Source organism: Cornus florida, unplaced genomic scaffold, assembly GCF_030987335.1.
Source record: "Cornus florida cultivar Cherokee Brave unplaced genomic scaffold, ASM3098733v1 CherokeeBrave_3.0.0_Hap2_Chr08, whole genome shotgun sequence".
Classification (NCBI taxonomy): Eukaryota; Viridiplantae; Streptophyta; class Magnoliopsida; order Cornales; family Cornaceae; genus Cornus; species Cornus florida.
The window spans coordinates 53,213,633-53,234,230 of NW_026775578.1; the positions used below are offsets into that span (position 1 = coordinate 53,213,633).

The 20,598-nt window shown below is 37.7% G+C and overlaps 2 protein-coding genes across 4 annotated transcripts; both read right to left on the reverse strand.

Annotated features, from left to right (window-relative positions):
- Positions 1-887: 887 nt before the first annotated feature.
- Positions 888-5,154, reverse strand: LOC132270260 (uncharacterized). Its single transcript, XM_059771449.1, has 7 exons — positions 4,838-5,154; positions 4,549-4,675; positions 4,283-4,436; positions 2,592-4,165; positions 2,020-2,447; positions 1,683-1,890; positions 888-1,496 (listed from the first exon to the last, which is right to left on the reverse strand). Exons 1-7 carry the CDS (start codon positions 5,152-5,154, stop codon positions 888-890), a joined length of 3,417 nt encoding a protein of 1,138 aa, XP_059627432.1.
- A 5,779-nt stretch (positions 5,155-10,933) lies between these two features.
- On the reverse strand, positions 10,934-19,845 carry LOC132271736 (uncharacterized). 3 transcript variants are annotated; one of them, XM_059773205.1, is made up of 14 exons: positions 19,393-19,845; positions 18,783-18,988; positions 18,608-18,678; positions 17,985-18,073; positions 17,620-17,670; positions 17,127-17,222; positions 16,951-17,027; positions 14,721-14,910; positions 13,732-13,806; positions 13,240-13,490; positions 13,069-13,138; positions 12,892-12,987; positions 11,692-11,788; positions 10,934-11,580 (listed from the first exon to the last, which is right to left on the reverse strand). In XM_059773205.1, the coding sequence occupies exons 1-14, from the start codon at positions 19,687-19,689 to the stop codon at positions 11,510-11,512; spliced, it is 1,737 nt and encodes a 578-aa protein (XP_059629188.1). In that variant the 5' UTR covers positions 19,690-19,845; the 3' UTR covers positions 10,934-11,509. The 3 variants fall into 3 exon arrangements, with proteins under 3 accessions (XP_059629188.1, XP_059629191.1, XP_059629190.1); XM_059773208.1 differs by having other exon boundaries at positions 11,710-11,788; positions 19,393-19,844; XM_059773207.1 differs by lacking the exon at positions 11,692-11,788 and having other exon boundaries at positions 19,393-19,844.
- Positions 19,846-20,598: the final 753 nt, after the last annotated feature.

Here is a 20,598-nt window from a genome sequence, read left to right on the forward strand (position 1 = left end):
ATATCTTTCTATATTTGCTCCTAATATTTTCAAACTGGCCGATCCCTTTGACTCCATATTAGAAATACTTATTCGCTCTTATTGGTCCACGTCATCGCTGAGATGGCTGCCAAGTTTTGGTGCCAACAAATGCCCCCCAAATTTCAAATATCTTATCGGCCACTCAAGCCAATTAGATTTTTGGAATTTTTATAACATGAAAGAAACTTGCAGCCAACGAGCTTCTAGACTTTATTTCTTCCGGACCACCTCTAAGTTGCTCTTTATTTTGCGTCAGCCAGGACTGGCCTATCCTAGTTCTTCTATTATTCCCACAAAGCTACCTGAAACCTCTCAAAATATTAGCCATTTATAAACCCATGATAGACCTCACCATTGAAGTTTCCCAACTCTACTAGTAAGGCATGATCATGATCGGCTAAGATCAGGTTGTTATGTAATGTCATTTGGGCCGATCTAACTGGCTTTTCTGTTGAAAGAACAAAATTCTGCCAGTATGGAGCTTTTCTGATGGCTGACTCTCTTGAATTTTTAAACTCTTATGGAGCTTCTAAAAGTACGCCATCCCAAGTTTTTGAATAGTCATCTTCTTTAATGACTTCAGTTATATCAGCTGAAAATACCAAGAATGGTATTTCTTTTGTGGCCGATTTTTTATCTGCCAGGTAAGCTTTCAGAATGTCAGCGGCCATGATAGCCTGACTCCTCCTTAATTCTTTATTTGGCACCTCAACAACCGGCCGATGAAGTATTATCCTTGGCCAAAATACATTTTTGATTAACCCCTCGGCCAGACTTTTTTTCATAATGGCCGATGCTGATCGCTCCATTTTATTCGTTCTTTTGAACAAAATAAAATTCTCTCCGTGTAGCACTGCATCGGCCATTCAAAATTTTGCATTAATTGGCCGATTTATTTTCTTCCACGAATTTCTTCTCCACTTAACCCTTTTTAGTTTCCTTCCCTGCTTTCTTTTCTTGAAATTCGGTTGAGGATGACGAGTTAAAAGAATTCTCTCAGCCAATGATGGTTCTGGCTGAGGATTAGATACCACTCTTGGCCAAGAATTCTGGTAATGTGGCCGATTTGATCCTCGGTTAATATGTTTCCATTCAGGGCAGCAACCATGTTGTATGAGAGCCTTGACATTTGGAATGGCTGATGGTGTCCTCTCGGCAACCTTATGCTGATTCCCTTCACCAACCTTCCCTTTGGGAGCCTGGCCGATCACATTACTACTTGCGACGAATAGATCATTGTCAACCCCAATGACTTCATCATTCGCTCCCTTTTTGGCCGATACGGTAGATGTTCGAGTACCGGATGTGGCTGATTTTGGCTTTTTGTATATTGGTCGGCCTATTCCCCTAAGGCCATTACCATATTCTTGCTTAATAATATCAGTTACCTGAACCTTATCGACCGTCGTTGGCTGATTGGGTTGATCAATGACTAGTCGATCCTGATTTACCACTAGCGGCTGGTTTGGTATCAACTGCCCCCAAGTACTAAAGGTTTTGGCCGATATACTACTGGCGACTGATTTTCTGGTAATGGTTGATTGTAAATCGGCCAGCCTTGTGGCTGATTAGCCATCGGCTGCCCCCCGAATATCGAAGGTTGTGGCTAAAAATAATTTGGCCAGCCTTCTGGCTGATTAGCCATCAGTTGCCCTAAATACTGTTGCATTGTCTGAAACAAGTGTTTCTGGAATCCCAAATCTGTGGATGATGTTTTGTTCCATGAAATTAATCACTGTTTGCTGATTAACCGCTTTGCAAACCTTGGCCTCAACCCATTTAGTAAAATAATCTGTGGCAACAATCACCCAGTGATGGCCTTCGCTTGATGGTGGATTAATTTTACCAATAAGGTCAAGGCCCCAACCTCTGAATGGCCAAAGTTTGATTATAGGCTGTAATTCTTTTGCTGGTACATTTTGAATCGGCCCGTGTCTTTGACAACCTTTTGAGTAATCTATGCAATTTTTTCTCATTCTCGGCCAATAATATCCATACCTGCGAATCAGCCATCTCATTTTAATCCCAGCTTGGTGAGCCCCACAGCTGCCCTCATGTACCTCGGCCATAACCTGAAGTGATTCCTCCTTGCTTATGCATTGTAGTAGGAGCCCATCTTCTAACCCTTTTCTGTTTAGATCCCCATCTAGAAGCACAAAGTTGATCGCTTTTCTTTTAATACTTCTATCAGCCTTGATTTTTGGATTTCGAAGAAACATTATAAATGGTATCCTCCAGTCATCGTCGGCCAAATCTTTTACATCAATTGTCCAAGTATCAAACAACATAGTATTTCTCAATTCGGCCGATGGCAAAGATCTTCGTGCTATCTTTATCAACTGATCTTCTATTCCGGCTGGTACTCTTATTCCAGAGGCTGCTTGGGCCATGCTGTTGGCCCCCTTATTCTGCCCTCTCGGCCAGAACTTAAGTTGAACATTATCAAATTGATTAATTAATGAAGTGGCCAGAGAATGAAACGGCCTTAATTGCCAACTTAGGCACTTAAAATCTTCAGAAATTTGGCTAAGGACTAAGTTTGAATCTCCCAAAATCTTTACATCTCTAACAGCCATTTCAATTAAAATCTCCAGGCCGATTATAAGCGCTTCATATTCGGCCTGATTATTTGAACATTTAAAATCTAAAAAGAAAGAGAATAAAGCCTTTCTGCCAGCTGGCGAAATAATAACAATACCTGCTCCTGCTCCATCAGCCGTGCTTGATCCATCAAACATCAAGATCCAAGGAGTTAAGAATATAGCTGATGACTCCAATTCATCATAAACCCATGGATCAATATCAGTTGAAGGATGATCGGCCAAAAAATCAGCCAGAACCCTTCCTTTTACTGATTTTTGTAGGACGTAGATAAAATTGAATTCCATCAAAGCTAAAGCCCACTTACCTATTCGGCCAGTGATCAATGGCCTTGATAGCATATACTTGATCACGTTAGTCTGACAAAGAATGTAAACATCAACAGGCCGCATGTATACTCTCAACTTCATGGCCGAATAGTACAAAGATAAACAAAGCTTCTCAATTGAGGAATATCTGCATTCTACATCAGTTAGTACTCTACTCAGGTAGTAGACAGCCTGTTCCTTTCCATGTTCATTGTCTTGTGCGAGCATACTACCAATTGATTCTTCTGCGGCCGATAAATAAAGCTTTAACGGCCACTTCTTTCTTGGAGGCATTACAACCGGGGGGTTTGCCAAATACTCTTTTATTTTGTCAAAGGCCTTCTGATGGGATTCGTCCCAATGAAATTTCTCATGTGTCTTTAATTTTACTAAAGTCGAAAAGACATGCACTCGGCCAGCATGGTTAGAAATAAATCTTCTAAGAAAACCTACCTGGCCGAGGAACCTTTGCACTTGTTTTTTGTTGGCTGGGGCCCTAGCATTTATAATAGCTTTGACCTTGTTCTGATCAACTTCAATACCTCGTTTATGTACCAAGAACCCCAAGAAATTCCCGGCTGAAACTCCAAATGCACACTTCAATGGGTTCATTTTCAATTTGTGAATCCTCATCCTTTCAAAGGCCCTTTTCAAGTGTTCCAAATGCTGTCTCTTGGCCGATGATTTCACAACTACATCATCTATATAAATTTCCATGAATCGGCCAATCATATCATGAAAGATAGAATTCATTGCCCTTTGATAAGTAGCCCCAGCATTTTTTAAGCCAAATGGCATCACAATCCACTCAAAAGTACCAATTGACCCAGGACATCTAAAAGCCGTTTTATGAACATCTTCCTCGGCTAAATAGATTTGATTATAACCTGAATGGCCGTCCATAAAAGACAATATTTCATGCTTAGCGGCCGAATCAATAAGTTGATCGGCCACAGGCATTGGATATTCATCTTTTGGAGTGGCATTTTTTAAATTGTGAAAATCCACACAAACTCTAAGTTTGCCATTCTTCTTCATTACCGGAACAACATTAGACAGCCATTCAACATACCTAACTGTTCGAATAAATACTGCCTTAAGAAGTCTCTCAATTTCTTCTTGAATTTTGAGCATTACTTCCGAAGACATCCTTCTTGGTGGTTGTTTATATGGCTGAAAATCTTTCTTGATCGGTAATCTATGTTCTACCAATTTTCTAGACAGGCCAGGCATCTCTTCATAACTTCAAGCAAAGCAATCCTTATATTCATTTAATAATTTAATCAAATCGGCCTGGAATTTAGGCTCAAGCAAAGCACTAACAAATAATGGCCGATTATCTTTTTTAGTACCAACATTTATTTCCAATAAAGGATCTTGCAACTCTGCTTTATTATCTTCCATCCTGGAAGGGGCTGACTCCAAATCTTCAAGTTGGATTGCATCCAGCTTTTCGAAACCTTCTTCAATTATATCGGCCGTGTTGGCCGATACCTCTTCATATAGCTGTTATTCTCTGGCCAGTCTCTTCTCAGCCAGATATGCTTTCAGTCTTATGCAAGCGGCCCTGAAAGCTTGCCGCTTCTTTTCTTCATTGGTTTTTTGATCCATCAGTAACATCTTCAATGTCCTTGATGGTCGACCTGAAAATATCAATTTTCGGCCGAGCTGCTTCTGACAATAATTCTTTAATATCAGCATTAATTAAATTCTTCTTCATTGTTGCCGCTGCTGGTTGTCCCATCCTGTTAATGCCAACAAATTTGATAGGTACAACAGTTTCATCATAAAGTGCAGCCTCAACCGAATACACCTTAGCTATAAAGGGTTTGTTATCGGCCTCAACAATTTTTACCTCATTTCCATCCCAAAAAATCAACATTTGATGCAAGGTTGATGGGATGCACATGTTAGGATGAATCCAATCTCGGCCTAAAAGGAGATTATAGGCCGCGGTTGAATCAATGATAAAGAAAGCCGTAAAGGATGTCTTACCGCCAATAGTAATTTCCAAAGGTAGAATACCTTTGGTGTTACTAGATCCTCCATTAAAACCACTGATGGCCACGTCGGTTGGAACTACATCGTCCATGGTTTTACCCAATTTCTTCAAAGTAGTTGCTGGAATGACATTCACCACCGAACCATTGTCAACCAAAACCCTATTGATTGGCTGACCCTCAACCCATACTTTAACATACAACGGCCTCAACTGTTGTGTCATAGACAAAGGTGGTTTTTCGAAAATAATTTTATCGGCCTTAGATGGCTGATCCTAAGAGATCAATCCTATCCCGGCCGATGAACTTGTCGAATCGTTCTTAATTTCTGAAGATTCAGCCTTTTCTTCCTGCTTGGCTGACTCAACATCCCTGTTCATCGTTGGTTCTATCCTTGCTTCAAATACAGAAGGCGAAACAAATACCATGTTACAATTTACCTTATCCGGGAGAGAACCAAAACGAATTCTGTACTTGGCCGCATGCTTTGGATCTTGGTCGGGCTGATCATCTTTTTCTTCATAAAAGCATGCCTTATTCTCAAAGGATGTAGCGACCTCCATGTCTTCAGCCACCACTGGTTCATTTTTTCTTTCTAGTTGATCAAGGTCGATCTTGTCTTCTTTCCTTTTGAGTTCTGCATTTTTCCTTTGCATCCTCCTTTTTTGGGTACGTGTAGGAGACTGCTTAGGAAACTTTGGGTGACTTACTCGAGTCCATCTGCCATGGTCAACCAAAGGAGGTCTAACCGTTCTTACACGGTTAGATTCTTCTCCTTTTTGAACCCATATTTCTGACTGAATTGTTGGTTTCCTTTTGAAACTAGGATAAAAATGTTGTTCTGGCAGGACTCTATCGGCCATCGATAACCGAATGATTCTCACTGCCCTCGGCCCATTTTCTCTAAATATTGATCGATTGATTTCTTCGTGATTCTGTCTAGGCTGATGGCCTAACCTTTCATGGACACTGCGCTTTCTGGTTGATTGGAAATAGCCCCTCTTGTCTGAGTCATTCCTTCGGCCTTTGCAATTTGGACAACAACCATGGTTGATAAGGGCAATTTGAGCTTCTCTTAACTGAATTTCCAAGTCCTTAACTTTCTGCTCATCATTACTGGCCGATGAACTACCAAGAACTTTTGGTAATCTTTCATGTCTACCATTATCAGCGGCTTTTTCAGTTGCCAGGCTGATTACATTGGTACTGACAATATTAGGAAATGGATCGCCATCGACCCCCATTACATCTGGCTTCTTTTCAGGGAATTTCAATACACCTTCATCGATAGATTTCTGCAATACATTTCTAAATACATAACAATTGTTAGTAGTATGATTCCATGAATTATGAAATTTGCAGAACTCTCTTCCTTTTAAATCATTGGTCGATGGTATATTGTGTCCTTTTGGCAAAACGATTTGTTTGTCGGCCAACAAATGATCAAAAATTTGTTCTGTTTTGGCCAGATCAAACGTATAAACCTTACCAGTATCAGCCGTACCCTTCCTGGCCGATGAAGTCGATGGCTGAGTACCACTGGTGGATACATTCGGTTTTGTTAAAGCGTCACATACATAAGGCTTCTTTAGAATAACTTCGGCTAAATTAACTTCAAAATCTTCCTCTTCAACCACATCAGTTGAATAAACTTCATAGTTGGGGTCCCTATAGTACGTACCTTTAGAGGAATTTTTTTGTTCTTTCTCCTCTTTGAGAACCAACTCATACCTGGTAGCTTTCTCGGCCAGGTCATACATGTCACGAAATGTAACTCCTTCAAACCTCTTCCGAAGTTCAAAATCAAGGCCGTTCAAAGCCAAACGAATGTACTCCTGTTCTGGAAGAGGTACACGACATCTTAATCTTGCTCTCCTGAATCTTGTAATGAATGTCTCGACCGATTCACTAGGCAATTGACTTAGCCTGGATAAATCGGCCAGAGTAGGTTCTGTCTCCGTACGGTAAAACTGATTGTGGAATAATTCCTCCATCTGTGGCCAATTAAAAACAGAGTTAGGAGGTAGACGAATATACCATGAAAAAGCTGCCCCTGTCAAAGAGTTAGGAAAAAGTCTCAATTTCAACCACGGGCTAACACTGGCCTCTCCACATTGAACTGTGAATCGGCCAATGTGTTCCACGGTGGATTGATTCCCCTCTCCACTAAAGGTTACAAAGTCAGGGACTTTATATCCTCTAGGGAACTCAACTTGGTCTACCACTTCTGGATAAGGAGTTCTATAAATTGGTCGGCCGGCACCTCTAAGTTCCAGGCCATATTCTTCTGTGAGTAAATCAGCTAATTGTCTTCTATCTAACATGACTTGAGGTGGCTGATTTAATATTGGTGGTACCTGATTAAAAACTGGCGGCTGATTAGCCGCTGGTTGATAGCAATTCGGCCAATCATGTGGCTGATTAGCCATATTCTGCCCCCCGAGCCCTACCTGTGGTGGCACATGAGTATACAGTGGGTTCGGTGGCCTCCACCTGATCTGATTGCCCCCCGAGTTCAAAGACATCCGAGGAGGGTTTGGTGGAATTACCTGTGGCTGCGAACCTACTACTGGTGGCTGATTAGAACCTGCCAATGTAGGCTGAGGATAGCTTTCTGCCCAGGTGAGTAGCGTATGAACCGGCTGACTTGATGTTGCACCTGGTTGGAGTGTCACTACTGGCGGCCATGGCTGTGATGTTTCAACGGCCCTCTTTGGCCGAGCAGCTTGTGATAGATTCGGCTGAGAAGCCGATTCCTGATTGTTGGAGCTGCTAGCTTGAGTCGGCTTGTTCAAAATAAAGGCTGAGAGTTGGGACATATTTTCATGCAAGTCGTTGTAGCGTGCTCCCATCCTTCCCATTGCATCTACCAAGGAGCTAACCTGTGCCTGAAGTACGGCTAACTCATCAGTAGGACCTGCTGCAGAGTTCTCAGCCTGTACTAGCTGATCGCCTTCCTCCAAATCTTCATCAGTAGCCACTGCCTTAGAATTTTTTGTGGGCCGCGGCATATTTGCCTCTTTTATAACACTCTAGTAGTGGTCCCACCGGGCGTGCCAAAACGTGTTCGCGCGGTTTTTGTTCCCTACGCCGGTCGATGGACTCTTCGCGGGCGTGCCAGAGTATTTGTACAAAATACCCAAAATATGTAATTGAACACTAGCCTATCCCTTTTTCCGATGGCTGACTCTCAGGCGATTGTGTGGGAGAGAGACTAGTAAGAACTCCCAGCAAGGTTCTTTTATGCCTTGTTTGTAGCAAGGACTTTTTAGATTGTCTAAAGAAATGCAACGGCTGATGAATGTTTGAATGGATGGAATGGCCGAGTGAAGACAGGCGGCAAGAACTTAATCGATTGCCGGCCGAATGTGATGGCGAGAACTTAATCAATCGCCATCAGCCAAACACAATGGCAAGAATTTAATCGATCGCCACTGAAACGTGATAGCAAGAATTTAATCAATTGCCATCAGCCAAGTAATGACAAGAATTCAATCAATTGTCACTACGATTCAATGGCAAGAATTTAATCAATTGCTATTGAATTGAAAGCCTAACTAAAATTGCGTAATTAAAATTGGCATAATTGAAATTGAAAGAAAGTAAATGGCTGAATCGAAATAGTTGACAATGATCTAATCAATTGCCATTAAATTGAAATAAAGAAATTGATAGGAAAATGACGTAGAGTCAATTGAAAACATTTTTAGTTGAAATGCATGTTTTGTGGTGGTGCTGGACAAATTGGAATAGGATTACATCTTTCCTATTTATAGAATTCTTTCTCAACTTATTTTCCTAACTTCTTGCTAGAAAATCTCCCATTCCCTTGATTTTCTTCACTTTGTTATTCAAACTAGGTCAAAATCCAATATTCTTTTGCTTCTTATCTCGTCTTGCTCCTTGCTTCAATAGGAAAATTCTTGTTGAAAAGTCTCTTTGAGCTAGTCAAATGTAAGTTGCTAGAATGTTGCTGAAAAGTTGCTAAGTTCTAGCAACTTCCTTTTATAAACTTGGCAGCCGTATTCTATCCCAAGTGACCCATCCTTTAGCGCCATGTCAAGGCCACTTGTCACAATTAGATTTGTTCACTTCATGCTGCCAACCTTCTATACATGTCTTCAAAACTTTCCTTCTTTCATCAAACTAAACTTCCTATTTTCTAGGAATTTAATTATTGAGTTTCATCCAAACTCTAACCTTTTCCTTTTCTGTTAACAGCCCATTTTGAAAAAAGTCAAATGTGAGTTGCTATATTTCAGCAACTGCCATATCATTAGGTGGCTGAAATATATCTTTCTATATTTGCTCCTAATATTTTCAAACTGGCCGATCCCTTTGACTCCATATTAGAAATATTTATTCGCTCTTATTGGTCCATGTCATCGCTGAGATGGCTGCCAAGTTTTGGTACCAACAATATTATACACGTACAAGACACATATTATGCATATACAACTCAGATATTAGATATTCGGGTCCCAATAGAAAGAGACAGGATGGACTTGACATCCCGATTCAAAGCCCTAAGAGGGAAGATGAAAGAAAAAAAGCAATAATTTTTCTGGGGAAGGAATGAAGGGTCCTTTAACTTAAAAAAAAAAGAAAAAAAGAAAAAAAAAGTATTGAAGGGTCCTACAATTACAATCAGTTGGTCAAATTGATGCAGAATCGGAGCAGTTAGTAACGACTTTGCTGGTGAACAGATGGGTCCAACAATTGACTAGTGTTCTGGCCAATAATGAAAACATTCACGAAAAAAAAAAAATCTAAAAATTAAAAATGAATACTGAGATGGTTAAACGTAAAAGTAAAATGAAAGAAGATAAAGAGTAACTTGATAAGGGAAAGGTTGAAAAGTAGAGTGAAATTTATTATCTGATTCTAAGCACGTGAACTTTTTCTAGTTCCAAAGCATTTCGGTCAATGGACTGCCATTTTTTTCCGTTATCTCCTGTAAACCACACTAATTGGCAAGAAAGATGAAGAGGAATAGATGATAACTTTGAGGGAGTTTGGTATAATTATTTTGTCCTTTTATAAATTTATATTTATATTTTAAAACGAATAGTTGAGTTATCGCAATGGTTACCAATAATTCTAGAGAGACAGGGCTAGAGCGAGAGTACCCTTTCTTGGTAACCACCCTACTTCTTTTTATATATAGGAAAAACATTACTAGTTACACAGCAAGAAAACAGAGATCGAAAAGATAAAAAGAGAGCGACCTGGATAGGTTTCAAAAACGATTGTTCTCAACGCAGCATCATCAACTGTCATTCACTATGAGTTTGGAAAGAAACTCATAGAAGCCAATGAAAGGGACAAGGACGAGAAGATGGCTGGGATTCGGGGTTGAAAAGGTTTTATAGAAAATTTTATACAAATTGGCAAGTAATGGTCTCACACCCCTAGTCATGACAGAGAGTCTGAAAATAGTTTGATTAGTCCGTCTCTCACACTACTTTTCATTTTTCAAAGATAAATTGGCAGTAACAGAAGCAACCATTTATCTACACTAGATAGTGGGAACTTGATGATAATTTAAATTTAAGTCACATAAAGCGAGTTTGAGAGTAAAAGCACGGAAGCGGCAAAATTTAAGTCACACAGGAAGTAGGAATAGAAGTGCATGGAATTATAACTCATCACCTAAGGCATGTGGCCAGCATAGTTGTAGACTGGCACGTTGCGGTTCAAATGTTTGAGAAGGTTCACCATTGTTTGGTTGAGAATTTCAGTGAGAAATGGAACCCTGAATCGATGGGCTCTAGTATTTCAGAAGTATCCATTTATATTGCTCTCTACCATCTAAATTCTGGGGGAAAAAAATGCATATGGTAGTGCTTGATGCGTATTGCATAACACCACTGAGGAAGGTCGCTTATCACAAAATTTTCTTGCAAAAGCCAAGTGAAATCATTTGTGTTTAGAGTTCATGGGCCACATGGTGGGTTTTCACACACACACACACACACACATAGAACATATGTGATTCACTACTTGACTTGTAAGCTTGACAAATGAAGTAAAATTCATGCCTGTGAGAGTACTTTTTGCGAGGACAAGCAAATTAGCAATAGTTCACAGTTCCACAACAGTCAGCTACAGATATTACAACAAAAGGATGTGTGTATTTATCGCATGCCAAGTGTTTGTAGCCAAGGGAGCTAATCATCCATTTCACCGCGCTGCTGTGAACTTTCTGGTCCTTTGGCTGCTGCACACACATTATCCTGATCGGCAGAGTAAATTACTTCTTTTATCAATGGTTATTTCACCTGTCACAAGGATGAAGTCTTGACGGCACAACCAACGTTTCAGATTAGCGGCAAAGACAGGTAGCTGGCTCCGAATTATGGACGTCACCTCTCATTAAAAGAAGCTGGCCTCTGTACCTCAAAACTCTAAATTTGTTGACGCACAAGAGCCAGTGCCCAGACTGTACAATTGGTCAAGACTTAAATTTCAACCACATCCTTGGAATTCTAGTTTGGTGCTTCTATCTTAAGCATTAACGCTTTGAATATCCAGACTAAGTAAATTTGGGAGAACGAATAGCAGCAGTGCAGGAACAAGCTAAGATTCCATGTTCTGTAGTCTTCGGTGCAGTTTACAGAGCAGCTTTCGGCCCATTTTAGTAATATCACCTGATCATGCAAACAAATCCCCATTCAGACTACTATTGGTTTTTATGGTACCGGTGAAATTTTACTTGTCATAAGGATGAAATGAAATGACTGATACTTGACCTAACTTACGCAAATCTAATTTGCTACCTGGACCAAGGGTTAAGATGACGGTTTCATGATCAGGGTCGTTGGATATTTGATGTACCAACTTATCTATGATGTCTTCCTGGTAAACAATTACAAAACATAATCGATTGAAAACCAAAAAATGGTTACAGAACCAATCATGTAATATGAGTAGTCATTCAGTTTAAATGCCATTTTTTGCTCGCATAGCAAATTCCTTATATTCAATTTGTTGAACTAACTATAGTAAACCCGATAGATTAACCCCATGTGCTACATCTAGTGAAAACGGAAATCCAGCAACCAAAGACCTTTCTCTAATTGGAAGCATGTTTCTTGGAGTATTAGCTCTGGAAATTGGTATTAAACCACTCAAGGTGTGGCTATAGACATTCTTGAAACACCTTGATGTGGAAAAAGAACCTGTAGATATCTTACTTAGATGCCTTGAGAAGAGTTCCATTTTACAAAAACAATTTTAATCATCAAGGGACGGGTTTACTATTGAGTATATTTTCTTTTTAACTTTTACATCTCGATTTCAAGTAGCGGATTCTGACAATTCTACAGATTGTGAGATGATTTTCTCAAGGGCGCAAAAAAATAAAAATAAAAAGAGAACAGAAAACTGGGGGTCTTAACAGGTCGATTTTGGGTGGCTTTGTAAAATCCCAAAATTTCTCTTTCCCCACAAATTCTCGACAATCAAATGCAGCACTAGGTTGCTAAACTAAAAAGAAAAAAGGAGAGTAAGAATATAAAACTATAAAATTTCAAATGAACAGATTTGAAAAGCTAAAAGCAGAAGAAAATTTTGCTTTCATATTAAAGTAAAAATGACCTAATTGCATGTTAAAAATAAGCTAAAGATGAAGAAGACTATGTAACTGAAGGAAAGAATTCGAATCGAAATAGTGTTCAAACTTGACCAAGTATTGTATGCAAGTAACTTATTCATCACTTTTCACGTCAACAAAATGAAGCATCCAGTTTTCGAATTTGATCCCAAAAAGTTACCTAGCATATATTTCTCATACTCTCTCAGGCTCTATTTTCTATTTTTTCATTTTTTAAGTTTACATCACAGGAGTTCCCCAAACATTAAGAGACCAACATTATAAGCACCGATCATGCACGTCAAGGAAAAGCTACCATCTTTAAATATTAAAAAGGTCATTTGTGAACTGAGGGTTTGTAATATACCTGCGAAGGGATGTATTCAGATGGCGGACCAATTATAGTAGCAGCTAGATGCCTTCCACTAATATTCCAAATATTTGTTTCTCTGGCAGCATAAATCTGATGTCATAAATAAAATCATTATTTTCATTGGATATTTGTATCAGAAACTAGAACTATGTTTGGCCAAGATGCTTGTACCTCCGTAACTACAACTTGATCTGCGTTACTTAATGCAGATGCGAACTCATTCTTTAGTGCTGCTAGACGACTGCAAATTATTGTCAGTCAACACAATAGAATTGTCAATATTGTTTTAATTTGCTGTGGTAGAAGGGCATCTGCAGTATTTTCATTTTATTGAGTTGATACCTGTAGGTATGAGGCTGAAACACCACCAAAAGATCCTTGCATGGAAACCTTTCCCGTGCTGCTTGAAGAACGGCACAGACTTCTGTTGGATGATGAGCATAGTCGTCAAGAATATGGCATCCACAAATTGTACCAATCATCTCAAAACGTCTAGAAACTCCCTTAAAATTGCTCAAATGAAACCTCACGGAATCAAGTAGATCATATATTTGTCTTTGATCACTAAATAAAGCAACTACTGTGGCAATAACCTGCACATTGGAAAGTAAAAAAGTATACATAAGAGACTAACAAAGTTTTACCAAATAATAAATTTTGCAAACAACTGAAGGTAATGTAAGGAGTTATCTTGTAACTGAAAAAAAATTAAAAAAAGGAGTGGAAAAAACTAATACTATTGAATTGCAATAACACATAATCCATAAACCATGAGAAGCTGCAAGTTATTTTCATAAGGACAAACGTCGGGAAACTTGGCAAGGTTTCACTCACTGCTAATGAATTAAGGATATTGTGAACTCCTGGTATCTGTAAGCTGACATCAACCACTGGACACCCCCTATGGCACTGCAGGAAATAACCTGTTTAGATTTGGCGAAACTATCACTGTCGTGGAGATTTAAATAAGAATAGTTTAACAATTTGGGTAACAAGAAGATTAAATATTATCTGAAAGATAAGCAATGGACAACAAGTGCAAGTTATATAATTTAAATGATCATATCTGGAGTAGCAACCAACTTGCTCAATTAGGACATCAAGAAGCATTAGATACAGAAACATCTACGGTTAAGTTTGAACAATAATAATATCATAATCCCCGTTAAAATTTGAAAACAAAGCTCACGGCTTACAATCATCAAGCAAGTAAACAAATTAAACTAAGCTGCCCATAACAAAGAACGCAAATCTACCTTCATATAAATGTGAGTTTTACTAAAGCACTGAGGCTAAATCAGTTGAAGAAAATTTAATAAGCACAAATAGATTGGAATTGATCTTTTGAGCTGTAAATATCTTTCCTGTTTCTGCAAGAACTTTTTTTACACCTAAAAAAATAAAGTAATAAATTAAGAAAGAAAGAAAAAAAGCCTGCCAGAATTAAGGGCCAAATTTTTAAGATCCCAAAATAAAACTAAAATTGAAATTTATGGAAGCTCAGTTTGCATATAAAGAAAGCCACTTTGTTCAAATAATATCGTTATGTATTTGCACAGTCCATCTCTCCCATCATCCCACGTTAGTGGGATCAACACTTGCTATGGGTCTTCAGTTGAACTCTGAATCTTATGACGGCTCAACCCATTTTGAAGTATAACCAATTATTTCTCATAAAAGACGTTCAATATCAAGAATATTTGAACATATTTTGGAATTGTATCACCACAATGGCAAGGGCAACATTAAAGCCTGATTTCCTTATTATCCTATATTACATTTGGTGTAATATTTTGTAATAGAACAGCGAATGAGTATCCTACCAGTTTATAATCACTGCCACCTTGTGAGTTTGGACAAACTGATGTTGCATGCCATTCATTAAAACTTGACATTCCATATGTCATTAATCTGTACCTATCATTGTCTAGCTCTGAACTTGACTTCACATGGTTTGAACTGTCTGATACAGTAGCATGATTTCTGTGGCCCAGCAAGTCATATGCACCTACACTGGGTTGTCCCCTCCAAAGGAAGTTTTTAGAATCAGGATCTGGCATAAAATTGATATTCTTAATTTCTAACAAAGAGTTCATGGCAGCATAAGTACATGCAAAGCAGTATAAAATAGCATCCAGAGTTCTTATTTTCCAGTCCAATGCATGTGTCAAAGCCTTTTTGCTGGTGAGAGAAGATAACGGTGATGGTTGAGAACTTGAGATGCCTTACTCAACTTTCAAAGTGGATAATGTAATAGCATTATCCTAACAAAATTAAATAAAATAAAAACCACAAAACACTAAAATGGGAGGTAGGCTAAGTCATACAGTTACATTTTTATGTTTATGATATGATATCAAATGCTGAAGAACTTAGGACCTAGTACGATACATTCCCAAAAAAAAAAAAAAACCTTAAGACCTAGTACGAGAAACTCAAGCACATGAGTAGCCAAGCATGATGATGCAACAGTACTAAGCTGAACAAAAGTACCATACATGAGATTCTTTATTGGAAAAAGAAGGCACTGCATTCAGTCACAATATTTCTTAAAATAGTCATTTATTATCAAACTAAGGTTTTCTAATATTCTCTGTATGTATCAAATTTTGATTTATCTAAACTTATTTGCCATTTGGTTTTCCATCACTAACTTAACCAGGACTTTCATTTGCTAAGGGCTATTTTATTTTATTTGTCTAATAAGCCACTTGGAAAGTATGTGGAGAAAATATATATTTAGCTCAGTAATCAAAACATGTAACATATGTTACATGGACTTTTCAAAAGTATGTGAAATACTTACGTCGGACACACGACACTCGACCAAGGATATAGAACGTGTCCAACACAATTGGTTGGACATGTACCTAAAAAGAATATCTAATAAATCGATTCTATTACATCATTGTTTCAAAACGAGTTAAATGTCTATTTTGAACACTATGTTAATAATGTTACGTGGGAATGTTATTTTACTCCAAAAAATAAAAGAAAATTATTAAATAATACGATTATTTGGCAGTGTCCCTCTATCCTTCTATTAGAGAATTGTTACATTTGACACTCAGATGCATACATGCACCCGATACACGTATCCGAGTCCAGGTAACATGCATCCATATACTACCTATGATGTAAATATACTACTATATCTTCTTTTTTCTTTTACTTATCTTCTTTTTTTCTTTTTTATTTCATCACTCTTATCAGATTATTCAAGGATTTTTAAAAAAGATAGACAAAAAAGGAATCCCCGACAAAACTTAGCCCCTTTCACTTGGCTTCTAAGCCCATAGGCCCTCCTTCCACTCATTTCCATTCAGAAGAACAAGAATTTCAAAGCATTAGATCACACAGATATGCCTTTCTAGAAAAGCAAAAAGATCATCTTCGGAGCGGCTCAAGACAGAAACCAGTCCAATATTGGAATCACGAATTAAAAAAATAATGAAGATGTAGTTTATCAATTTGAAAATTCAAAGAAACTACAGGTAGCCTACCCCAACTAGATGAACAAATGCAGCAAATTATAACTATTACTACATTTCCATCCAATTAACATCCAGAATCAAATTATGAAGTGGAAACACCTAAGCACATGCATTTTCATCAAGTTCTGCATCTAAACAGGCATGTAAGTAAAACTGTATGATAATTGTATACTGAAACACCATTGCAACTAGGAGGTAGTAAGATCAGCCAAGACAAATATTAAGCCGGTGTTCAAACCCTATTACATTTAAAATATGGGATAAGTAACTATAAGGAGAACTGAGTATCAAATCTATCAACAAGCAATAAGTAAAACGTGGTACTTAGCAGCAGCCACATACTCGCAGACCATTAACAGAGATATGTTACTCCTGGGTGAGATAGAACAACTTTGTTATCAGTTTCTTCCAGTACTAGTCATTTTGAGTAGTCCATAAACTCAAAGACGGTCATTATAGATAAGAAAATATAACATATATGCTTCAAGATTAAAATTGTCTGATGCATCACAAAAATGTATGAACACTATGAGAAACAGTATGGCTAATAAATCAATACCTATCCCCGCATAAAATTAGATGTCCGCCGACCTTTATTTGCATCAGGAACTTCCTGAAAATAGTTTTAACTGCCTCCTAATTGGCATGCAAATAAATCATATCAGTCCACACAGATTAAGATTCAAATTATACCTACTTTTACTCTCATGGATGTAGTGTCAATCAATCACCAACCTCATCTTGAAAGATATCAACATGTTCCCATTCCACATTTGTTATCACAGCTATATCAGGTAATAATCCCAGGAAGCAACCGTCATACTCATCAGCCTACATCGAGCAAAAGTGTAAAGATGCAATTCTTAAAAAGAAGAATATAATGAGTTCAGTTTAAATTACCACAATCAGTATCCATAGAGAAAAGGGGGACGAAAAAATGGAGCTACTGTGATTTACATTTTCTTCATTGATTTATACTTAAATACTCATCAGCCTAAAGTGAACTTGAGGTAAATGCAGCTTAATTATTTCCGTTACATGGGGGAAGACTTCATTGTATTTATTTTAACGCATAAACAAGAAAAAAAATTTCTTGATCAATTCATAGAAAATCAAAATCATCATGATAATTTATTCCAAAAATCGTGCTTGTACGTATGATGATATCGCCCAGTTCACCACATGAGTCAATACTCAATTCTAGTGCAAAAATGATGGAAAGATATACCTCCAATACAAAGTTGTGACCACTCCCTGCGATGACATTTCCTCCAGAAAACTGCAAAAAGTACATTTTTATTATATCGACTCCTGTTAATAAACACAGGGATTCTCCTCATACACTGAAAATAAATCGAAAAAGTCAAATTTAATCTCAAACAATATGACAGTACTTAATAGAATACATAATTCAATTCCAAAAACTATGATAATTCATAATAGAATACAGAAACTATCAATCACTGGGATCAAACTTATTCACAAATGATAGACAAGAAGGAGATGCTTTATAATAGGGAAAAAAACATAGGAACTGCACTTCACGTTCTCAAAACAGATCTTCCTCCCAAGCTGTGTTGGGTAAAACAATACCTGCGGCACATGTGCCCCAACTATGGCTGTAACATCATCTCCCATTTCCTTCAAGACATAAGCCAGCATACTTGCCGTCGTGCTCTTCCCTGAAAGAAGTAAATATAATAACCAAAGTACTTTGAAATATATAAATTATGGTAGCTTCAGCACTAATGATGTTAGTATAGTTATGTGAACTCCGTTATAATTGCAAGTCATAATATTATACAAATGACGTGGTAGCTTAGTACTGTCATCAAAAAACTTTCGCAAGGTAACATATTATAGTAATTCAAGTCCTACACAAGCAAAAAGAAGGACAAAGCCAGATTATTTGTTTTGACGCCTTAAACAAGCCGGAACAACAAAGTAGTTGAAGTTCCATTATGTTAATGAATTTTTCAATAACTTGAAAATGGTGTTCCAAATATTTATGAGACAAAACTTCATATTATAAAAGATTTGCAGCACCACGAGGAAATCTTCAAGAAATTTGTCAAATCTAGCTTCATTTTTTTACCGTTGACTGGAAGAAATGTAGATGGTTAACCTAGTTTTGTTTTGTTTTTTTTTTGGTGTGTGTAACAATGATAGATAAGCTAAACAGCCTAAACGTGAATTGAAGTTTTTGATATAATTACCATGGCTTCCAGCAACGGCAATTAAATTGTAGTGCTCGGTTAGCTTTCCCAACCAATAATCTCGCTTGTACCTACAAGAGCAATGCATTATGTAACTCATAGGAAGTCATTATAGATTTATACTAATAGCATTCATCTAGTTTGCCCACGCACACACACCTATCCACATACTTACACGGGTATTCCAACAGATTTGGCATGTAAAACCTCAACATTATCTTGAGGAATGGCACTTGACACAACAATGGCATTAGGCAAACTTAACCCATTTTGCTTTTGAATATTCAATACAGAATGACCGGTATATAATCGTGCACCGGCCTCTTGTAGACCATCCATGAAGCTGCTCCACACAATATCCGAACCACTGACCTCATAACCCTATAACCAATTCAAATCATTAACCTTCAAAACATAAACATCAGTCAACTCTAGCTTAATCTTTACGTCTTAAAATTGACAACTCACAATACAATTACAATCACTCCAATAAATTTATTAGAGAAGTTAAGCTACAATTGATTGCACAGAAAATGTAGGAAAAGGAAAGACCGTAAGAAAGCAAAATTCTTGAATCTTAACATTTTCATGATTTAGGACTTAAAGGAACTACAATAAACTAAGCCGAGTACAATAATTAATGGGCTTTCATTCAGCTTTTCATTTATTATAAATGAAATAGCAAACATAAAGCGCAGAAAATTAAGACCCATGTTTTTCTTTACTTTTCCTTCCATTTCTCAGTAACCAAACAGAGGATGATCAGGGTTTAGAAGAAAGATTACTTGTTTAAGTGCGAGCATGGCAAGAGCAGACAACCCACAACCTCCGATGCCCACAAAGTGAACCCAACCCCTCTCATTTCGGTGGCACGAGTCTACAAATTCTTGATCTTTGTAGTTCTTACAAGTCGCAGAGACTGAGATTCCACGAGTGTTGTCTATCAAATTCTGAATGCGATTGAATCTGCAACGGATGCCCATATCGCCGCAATGTGTCAGAACGTGGGGTTTAGGTTCACACCGGCAACAATTCGCCGGGACGTGAAGCGAATTCGAGGAAGATAACGCCGGCAGCTCCATGTGTTCTTTTGAATAATTTCTCCTGAAAGGGCTGGCAGCTGGCCGGCCAAGTAGGTTTTTGGTGAGCCGGTCACTAGTCAGAATATACTAATGACATTAGTCTAGACTCTAGACTCTGACATGGAGTAAAATTTGGGTGCGCCAAACATTCCTGTAATACACTGCAATCATTTATTTTCAAGCGTGTAACACATGGACGGTCCTGATGAATCTGATATACCCGACACCAGGAACAGACCCACATGCATATAGGGTGGGGTGTCCCATATGGTGTTCTGGGTCCATTCCTGCCGGGCACATTCAAGTTCTTCTCCTCTCACTATTTTAGTTTTATTATTACATAATCCAAAGATTATGTAAAATATTTTAAAAAATATCCGTTCATAAAAATAAAATAAAAAAAATTACAAAATATACATGGTGAGGACATGAATTTGAAATGTATCCAATTATTTTTCATTACACGTACCTATTTTGGTTTCTTAATCGAACTTTGGACATATAGAATAGGGTGGGGTACTAAAAGTCTGGCCTTTTATCACTCAAACAATACTGTCACACTTTATTTTAGGCATGTTTAGGAAGTATTATAATATTGTTGAAAAGTAACACTAATCCAACTCCAGATTTAAAATTACCAATTGCTATCATGATAGTAGAAAGAAAAGGCACAAAAATTAATTTTTTATATATATCAATAATGTATTACATTATTAATTTATCACCATATAATGTCTTTTTGAGATTTATCGAATCACTGCGTCTGTGAGTAGCAATGTGTTTCTAGTGAGTATCACATTGTATTTAATCCACCTTTTGAATTGAAAGATAGATGATTTAAGTGGGCATGCTATTTTTCATAATAAGAAAAAAATAAAATAGTAACAAAGTGTTTTTCCAAAAATACAA